Source organism: Lactuca sativa, chromosome 1 (assembly GCF_002870075.4).
Source record: "Lactuca sativa cultivar Salinas chromosome 1, Lsat_Salinas_v11, whole genome shotgun sequence".
Taxonomy (NCBI): domain Eukaryota; kingdom Viridiplantae; phylum Streptophyta; class Magnoliopsida; order Asterales; family Asteraceae; genus Lactuca; species Lactuca sativa.
Window position 1 is genome coordinate 173172021 of NC_056623.2, and position 9406 is coordinate 173181426.

Below are 9406 nucleotides of genomic sequence, written 5' to 3' on the forward strand. Positions count from 1 at the left end.
ACGCCAAACTGAGTAAGACTTAGAGCCTGAGTACAGAGGTCGAGATAGTTGAGATGAGTCGAGTACCATATGCTTCTATTGTAGGCTCGATCATGTATGTTATGAATTGTACTCGCCCTGATGTAGCCTTTGCTTTGAGCATGGTCAGCAGATATCAAGGGAACCCTGGCAAGGCTCACTGGACTGCGGTGAAGAACATTCTCAAGTACCTATTGAGGACTAAGGACTGGGTCCTTACCCTTGGTGGGAGTGATGACTTAAGAGTAGCAGGGTATAATGACGCTAGATTTCAGACTGATAGGGATAATTTCCGCTCTCAGTCGGGCTGGTTTTTTACCCTAAATGGAGGAGCAATTACTTGGAAAAGTTCCAAGCAGGAGATAGTAGATGATTCAACTTGCGAATCAGAGTATATAGCAGCAAAGGAGGCAATATGGCCAAAGAACTTCATTAGAGACCTTGGAGTTGTACCAGCTATTAAAGAGCCAATGGAAATTTTCTGTGATAGTGAAAGTGCTCTTGCCATAGCCAAGGAACCAAGGGATCACGGGAGATCCAGACACATCGACAGAAAATACCATTTCATCAAACATGGTACTGTCTTGTGTCAATCATTTATTATTTTTTCATTTTTCATGTTTTGACTTCTAGAATAATTATATTATTCGAAACAATCCACAGTCGATCATACTTTGGAAGTAGGTATTGAAATAAGATTGTCATGAATTGGGTTTGTAGATTTGTCTGAATTGTATTAGACATAGCAATTGTTGCTGCAACATTCATGAGTTCTCATAAGTTTTGAGTATTGGATTCAACCCATGCTCACTTGTATCACTTCATGGAATTTATCTCGAGTGATTCTGAGATATAAGTCTTCAAACCAAGAGATATGAGTTGTTGACTATGAGTTAGTTGTACATTGATAGTATGAAAATGCATTAGTAACTTGATGTTATAAAACGTGTTATTGTGTACAATTTGATGATTAGTTAGTACAAACATATGAGTCAAAGTTTATATATTCCTTTTAGTCTTTGGAGGATTAAAAGCGATATCTTGGGCCCCTCGATGATTTTTTTTTACTTATGTGATGGTCCTGGTCAGAACTGAATTGATGTGTTCTATGTCAAGCTAATTAGAAATCAGGAAACAAACTGTTGGACAATAAGTACAACGTTGTTCCATGTATTTCTCTGGCTGATATCTTGAACAGAGGATTATATGATCACTTATCTAAATTGGCACAACTTAGTTCCGCGAGACTTTGAAAGAGCTACGATTGTTAGTCAGGTCCTGAAGTCGTACTTGTAGCTATACTTATCAGACTTATCTAAGTGGGAGACTGTTAGATAAGGTGTCTAAGTCCATAACTATACTTGGTATGTACTTGACCTGACTTGGCATGGTCCATTTGGGTTGCATGGCATCGGGACAATTTGGATAGACTTTTGTTAGAAGAGGATATTTATGGTTTATTAATATATAATAAGTTCTAATATATTAATATGAATTATTTAATTAGTATTTATCAAGAATTAGTTTGGAATTAATTTTGTGATCAAAAGAGACTAATTAAATAAATGGGGATTGATTTGGTAAATCATTCATTCTTATATAGTGTGCTTATGATCCATAGTTCTTCAAGATGGACTAAGCCCATGTGGTTACCCATGGATACTCCATGGAGGTTAAAACCCATGGATCATGAGGAATGTGGAAACGCATGAGTTACATGGTGTAACCCTAATATGCACACTATATAAAGAAGCCTCATACTTGTAAAATCGGTACTTAAGAGATACTAGTGAGGGCTAACCGATTTTGGTGCATAGTAATCTTCTCTCAAGTTATTCCAATTGTTGGTGGTGTTGTGTGAAGCATTTGAGGCATCACATTTGGGGTGCTAGGCTCACAAAATCTTAAGGAATCCAAGCTACAAGAAAGGTATGTCATTTTACTAGTTTTTATAATACATATACCCCAATCATATGCTAGTTATGATGAAACTTTGGAAAAAAAAAAAGTTTACATGTATAATAGAGAAAACACAGATCCAAGGTTTCTAGGGCTGCATGCACACCATAGGAGTGTTAGTATGCTCAAAACCCATCTAATATATATGAGGAATTTCCTGATGTCTATATAAAAACACAAAACTGTTGATCTCGGGCATAGATCTCTTCCTTCGAAGTCAAGAGAGACTAAGAAGTGTTTGCGTGGTTTCCCGTTGAAATACGATCAAATGTTTGATAAGAAACAATGAAAGGCCTCTTTTAATTTGGCTAAAAGGGTGGCTAAATCTCCAACCAATCAACGAACTTTATATAAGTACGAATGTTGGATGAAGTACTCGTGTGACTAGTGTAGTCAGTTGAACGAGTACGCTTGGAATTATTTTAGTGACTAAGCGAAACTTTGAAATCTCGAAAAAAATAAAACTGGATCTTACGGGAAGAAGTGAATTGGTACAAGAACACTACATCAATATCTCGTAACAAAAAAAGAGATTCCTTGGTACAAACCACGAAAGTGGCTTTCGTTAATTCCATGGTGAAAATCTAGAACATTTAATTGTTCACCTTCAATTCATGTAAGTGTGTTGGATTTTGGGTTTCATTCAATTTGTGGTAAACGAAGCTAAGATCATTAACTCAAAAGTTGTGTAACCATAAACCTCAGTGGTATTTCTGAGAGTCTCAAGGGTTAGATTTATGAGTGCGAAGGTAAATGAAGAAATATGAAGATGGTTCCAGAGAAGTGAATTTACCTCTGCTATATAAAAGTGACTGAGCAGATAACTCTTAACTTAAGGTGAAATGAGTAAGGTAGCTCATGACTAATGTGAATTCGCAGCCTGATTGGGAAGAATCGATTGGTAGAATCAATTCATTAAGGCTTCACAATTGAGTCGTTGAGGCTTAGGACAACATGCAGCAGCATGCTTCTAGGGACACTGAGCTAATACATAGAAAAAGAACTTTATACGTGCCCCATCATACGAATTGACAGATGTCACGAACATCCTTCATGAGCTTTATGTATGTCTAATATTTTTTGTATTTTTATGATTTGTGAAAATAAAATAAATGAAAACAAAACACAGAGAAAATATTATTGTAATTTTATTTTTCTAAAAAGAAATAAGACAGAACCAAATAAATTATTTTTAGATTTTGAAATTTTTTGAAAAAGAATTAAAAACAAAAATATACAAAAATGAAATAAAGATAAGCAATAATATACACAAAGTACAAAAGGATATAAGAAACCAAACCACGAATGAATAGTGGACTACGAACTACTACGAACGTTCGTACCGATACACATTGATAAATTAGACTGTGTAAGGGTCAAATTGTTGTAATTAGTCGAAATATATTTTGTCTCTTCGAATGTTTTGTAATCTATTTTACTAAGGCACTTTTATTCGAAGCGTTAGTGTTTATGCCTTAGTATTTTTTTTGTACGCTTTCTATTCCCTATAAATACGGATATTTACTAGAGTAAGAGTAAGAGTTTTTACAGACCTGTCTTTGTACTCTGTAAACATTCGAAAGCGTAATAGAGCTAAAACAAGATCATATTTACATCTGGTGTTCAATCTCGCATTCTTAATTGATTTCATACTCTGATTCGTTTTATACTTGATTCTACGATTCTTCATTTGGTATCAGAGCATGAAATCAATTAAGAATGCGAGATTGAGCACCAGATGTAAATATGATCTTGTTTCAGCTCTATTACGCTTTCGAATGTTTACAGAGTACAAAGACAGGTCTGTAAAAACTCTTACTCTTACTCTAGTTAATATCCATATTTACAGGGAACAGAAAGCGTACAAAAAAATATATACTAAGGCATAAACACTAACGCTTCGAATAAAATCGCCTTAGTAAAATAGATTACAAAACATTCGAAGAGACAAAATATAATTCGACTAATTACAACAATTTGACCCTTACAATCTCCCCCTTTGTAATCATAGTTGTACTAGTTAATTTGTAAGAAGTTGGATGGAATACAGCATCACCCTTCGAATCTTCGAGTACTAGGAGATTATCTTCTTCAGGTCTTTCTTATCTCCTTCATTATTCTTCCTACAATGATTCATACGAACAATTATGTTCGTATGTTGAGAAGCTGAATATCTCTCCACTTCGCATGCTTGGAATAAGAAACATTTAGCTTTTCCAACTTTGTCTTTCGCTGCGAAGACCATTCCAAAAGGCTTCAAACAGATTTCAACATCATCATACTTTTTCAATTCTGCTTCAGTCTTCGTAGGAGCCATTGGTGCTTTTATTTCTATTCCTTTAGTTGTAGCTAACTCCACATCTGTTAGTGCCAAGCACTCATAATAATTTTTGATGAAAATATTGATGTGAGCAACCCCAAGCTTGAATACATTCGATTCAGTGTTTTTGAGATACAAAAATGATTTATCATTCAAAATCAATGCAACTTGTATAAGATCATACAAGTTCATTAATGGAAAATCTGCAATTGTAAATTCGCAAATATTTCCATTTGCCCTGGAAACCACATACTTGATGTTTAGGACTGTGTTTTCGAATACCACATCCTTTTTCATACTTATAACTTTCTTGATCTTTATCAAAGACCAAACTTCCTCAGGGGCTTTTTCAAGAACAGCATGAAATCGAATTTTCATGTGTGTACCTTCATTTTTTTTTTTTTAAATTTCCTTCTGCTTTGAACTGAGGCATGATGAACATCATTTTGTTAATTGGAAAATCCAGCTGGCTTGTATCAGTATTCGTGACCAAATAACTTTGTTTTGGTTTCTTCTTAAACGAATACATATGATTAAATGCTACCTTGGCCTCAATTGTTTCGTAATTGTAATGTTTGGCCGGATCACCCTTGTCCATTCCCTTCGGATCACTTGCACACTGAGTCATTATGCTTTGAATCAATCTTAGCTTTTTGATTTCAGCTTCTGCTTCAGCTTTCCTTTCTTCTTTCGATTTTTCCACCACAATTGTTTTCCCTTTATCTTTCACAACTGAGTCATCTTTTACCTCCAATTTTTTTGAACTACTCCCAACATTATCAATAGGTTTACCAATCACAATTCCTTTCAAAATTGGTCTTGTAATTGGCATGGTTGTTACAATTATTGAAGTAATCGGCCCAGCAGAAACTATAAATGGCTTTGTTGTTGGGATCTCTGAAGAAAATGCTTGTCCTACAACTTTTGCATCATCCCCACTGGCCTTCGAATCACCAGTTTTTCTTTATCCCCTTATAAGTGAGAAATGTACGAATTTGATGGGGTCGAAGCGTTAACTCTGAGCATTAACCTCTGAATGCTGATGATTATTGCTTTGTCTTTCATTCAGCGCCTCTGAATCATTCCTGGTCATTCATCATTCGCCTTTTTCACATGGAAAAGAATTTACATCGATTATTACAACTCCTTCTATAAATTTCACAAGGGATTTTTCATCTAAAGGTTTCGTGAAAATATCAGTTAACTGATCAGTTGTTTTCACGAAATGTACTTCAATATTTCCATCCTCCACGTGATCCTTGATGAAATGATAACGAAGTGCTATATGTTTAGTCTTTGAATGTTGCACCGGATTATGACAAATTCTTATAGCACTTTGAGAATCACAATATAATGGAATCTATTTCATATTGATTGCATAATCACGCAATTGACTTTGAATCCATATAATTTGTGAAGTGCAAGCTGCAGCAGCCACATATTCTGCTTCAGCTGTGGAAATTGATACAAATGTTTGCTTTTTCGACTGCCAGCTCACCAATTTGCCATCGAGAAATTGACATCCACCACTTGTGCTTTTTCTATCAAGATTACACCCACCCAAGTCTGCATCCGAATATGCTTGTATAAAGAACCTAGTTTTCCAAGGATACCACAATCCTAACGAAATTGTTCCTTTAAGATAACGAAATATATTATTCACAACAGTGAGATGTGGTTCTCGTGGATTTGACTGATACCTTGCACACTTACACACAGAAAACATGATATCAGGTCTACTTGTTGTAAGTTAAAGTAGTGAACCTATCATGCTCCTGAAAAGAGTTATGTTAACTGCAGGAATCACATCTGTGATCTGATTTTCATTTATTCAATATGTTTTTGAATCAAATTTTTGGTTTAAAAGTTTCCGCACTTTTTGATTGTGAAAAATTTGTCCAGATTTTAGTTTGTGATTTGATTCTGCATTTGAATTGTTGAATCGAGTGTTCTTCTTACAATTTCGATTTGATTCAACTAGTTTGTTTTTTAAATTTTGAAATCTTCTTAGAAATTTTCAAAATCATCTTCCGTACAACAATGGCAGGTTTTAATCTCAATTCGATGACCTCGTTTTCTCATTTGTTAGGATCATCAACCAAAATTCCAATGCTAATCCCTGAATATTATGATCAGTAGGCTGATCGTATGCAGGATTATATTAATGGTCTTGATGAAGAATTATGGTCATGTATCTCTGGAAATGTCAATGTTCCAGTGAATGTTCAAACAATTGGATCATCTTCTACAAATTCTAGTGTTGATAATCAAACTGATCGACTGAAGAAACTGGAGAAGAGGTGTATGAGAGAATTGTGAAGAGCTTTACCTCCAGTTGTGTACAATTATGTAAGGAGTTGTACAACTGCAAATGAGATCTGGAACAATCTAAAAGATAAGTTTCAAGGAAGTGACAAGATGAAAATCAATTCAGTCAAATAGTGTTTGGTTGAGCTGAAAGATTTCAGACAAAAAGAAGGTGAAACAATTGAAGTGTACTATGATCGACTAAACGAGTTAATATATCGTTGTAATGGCTATGGAATTAGCATGACTTCAATGGAAGTCAATCTCATCTTTGTGATGGGTCTTCGAAAAGAATGGAAAAGCATAAGTATGATGGTGAAGAATGAACAAAGTTTTGATACATCAACTCTCAATGATTTGTACAATCAATTGAAGACACACGAAACTGAGGTAAATGAAATTGTTGAGGAGACGAAACTAAATTTGGGAGGTCCATTGGCACTTGTGTCAAATATATCTGAGAAAGAAGCTGAAAATGGTGATTCTGAGGAAGAAGAGGGATTCATCATGAATTCTTATGATGAGGCAATAGTATTTTACTCAAATAATCGTCTTAAGAAGTTTTTCAAAAAGTCGTTCAATCTGAAGGCTAAGCTTGCTGAGGTAAAAGGAAGTGGTATGAAAAGAAAGATTCGAAAATGTCTTAAGGAAAGAGTGAGAAGAAGCTGAAAGGTGATGCTAGTGTTGATTGTCATTATTGCAATGGAGCCAATCATCCTGCGAATGATTGTATGCTTAGGAAGAAGGATGAGAAAAAGAATAAAGTTAAAGATTAGGTGTATTATGTAGAAAGGCTTGAAGAGGTTCGTGCGAAAGCCAAAAACTTATCATTGGTTGCAAAAGGTGAACATCAGGATGAAGATGGAACGTATCAAATCTGGTCATCTGGATCAAATGACGAAGAAACGAGGAATCCAACACATGGAGCAATGTATGCGAAAATAGAGGAGGACTCGGATGATGAGGAATTCGAAGAGAAAGGGAGATGCTTCGTATCCAAGACAGCCGACAAATCTCCAATGACAACAAAGGTACAGAAAATTATCGAATCTTTTAATATTCCTAGACATGCTTATAATTCTGAACTAATATCTTTTAATGAGACAGTTAGTTATTTTGATTCAATTGTTGTATCTGCTAGCAATGAGGCCAACAAATTGTCAATGGAGTTGTTAGAGACCAAAAAGCGATTAGACATGAAAATAAGTAAAACTGATTGTTTAGAGTTAAAAACTAACAAATATTATGTGTGATAGGGATCCTTTATCATGTGAAGTCAAACTTTTGCTAGCACAAAGAAACATTATTGTAATTCTGCTAAAAGACTTTATGGAAAATTAACTGATTTACATCATTCATGTGAAATAAGTAAAGAGCAACATATAAAATTATTACCTTTTCTAGCATACAAAAGAGCTAAGGTAGATAGTAATTCGTATGATTGTGAACAAATAATAGCTAATTTTGACAAAGTTCCTGATGATAGATATAAATATGGAATTGTCAAAATTGATGAATGTCTTGATGCGAATGAATTAGTTAACATAGTGAATGATACTTTGACTAGATCTGAACAAATTCAAATTTTGAAAAAGACTGAGAATTCAACATTTGATTCTCAATCTAATTTTGCTGATATTTAAGATAATTTTGACAATATTAGTGAAATTAGTGAATTTGAGGATGTTGATTGTTCCCAGTTGTTTGTTGTTAATGTTGTATCAATAGTTAAAGGGAAAGAAAAAATTAAGGATTTGATGGTTGAAAAAGAAACTGATATACCTCCAACTTCGAAAGTTTGTGATATGAACTTCGTGAATGTCAAAGACAGTCAAACGGATGATAGCGATGATGAAGATGAAGAGAAATTTTCGAAGGGAAATAAATCTTCAAAGGAAGAAGAAACTCCAAGAATAGTTGTTGATCAAGTGTATGGTAATACACAAAAGTTCAAAAAAGTAATGACTGAAAAAGGTGAACATTACCTTGAAACGAATATTGTCGTTTATTCAAATTTCAAGTGTACAGATGATGTCATTTTTCCAAATCAAGTTTTCGTAACTATTGGAAATGTTGAGAATATCAAACCAGAATTAAAGAAGTTTGTTGAGGAGGATAATTCAAAAACAACTGATGAAGGTTTTTTCGCAAATCAAAGCACAGTTGAAAACAACTTAACAAAAAATTCATACGTGTTTCAACGTCAAAAACCACAAACAAAATGGGTTCAAAAATTGAAAATTGAAAAAGAGAATTCAAAACAAGTTGTAAAAGAAAATGAAAATTTTTTCAAACTAAACTCCAAGGAATTCAAAGATCAAATTGACAAATTTTCGAAGGAAAACAACATTTCAAAAAGACAAGCTAGGAAGAAAATATTTTGGCAGAATATTGAGTCTCAAAAGATGTCTAAATCACAATCATCCAAAAGTGTTTTCAAAGCTAAAAACTTCTCTTTTTCAACAAAAACTCAACATTCATCACAATCAAATCATTCAAGGTCTGAAGTGAATAAACAACAAAGGTTTACGAAAGTTTCAGAAACAAATATTCCATGAAAATTTTTAGATAAATCAAATCCAAATAAAAAATTCTTTCAACATCAACATTCGATACTTCATATGCTCACTCTTTTCTAACAAATCCAAAAGTTGATTTTGTTCCTCAAAAACCAAATTTTCCTAATCAAACAAAGAAAGAAACTAGGAAAATTTCACGTGAAAAAGGAATGACATCAAGGAAGAATATTGATCATTGGTTTGAAGGCAAATGAAAGATGTATCAGTCGAATACATTTTCAAA

The 9406-nt window shown here is 33.9% G+C and overlaps 1 protein-coding gene across 1 annotated transcript; it reads left to right on the forward strand.

Annotated features, from left to right (window-relative positions):
- The first annotated feature begins 5127 nt into the window (after positions 1 to 5127).
- On the forward strand, positions 5128 to 9162 carry LOC111905646 (uncharacterized). Its single transcript, XM_023901336.2, has 7 exons — positions 5128 to 5284; positions 5717 to 5769; positions 6309 to 6344; positions 6437 to 6597; positions 6766 to 7220; positions 7394 to 7810; positions 8249 to 9162. The coding sequence occupies exons 1-7, from the start codon at positions 5128 to 5130 to the stop codon at positions 9160 to 9162; spliced, it is 2193 nt and encodes a 730-aa protein (XP_023757104.2).
- The last annotated feature ends 244 nt before the right edge of the window (positions 9163 to 9406 follow it).

Bases quoted from the DNA above. Each gene is read 5' to 3' on its own strand.
- LOC111905646 (XM_023901336.2), top strand. From the start codon at position 5,128: ATGGTTGTTACAATTATTGAAGTAATCGGCCCAGCAGAAACTATAAAT. The intron at 5,285-5,716 runs GTACGAATTTGA...TAATTTGTGAAG, and splicing joins TCCCCTTATAAGTGAGAAAT to TGCAAGCTGCAGCAGCCACA. The intron at 7,811-8,248 runs GTAAAACTGATT...CTGATATTTAAG, and splicing joins GCGATTAGACATGAAAATAA to ATAATTTTGACAATATTAGT.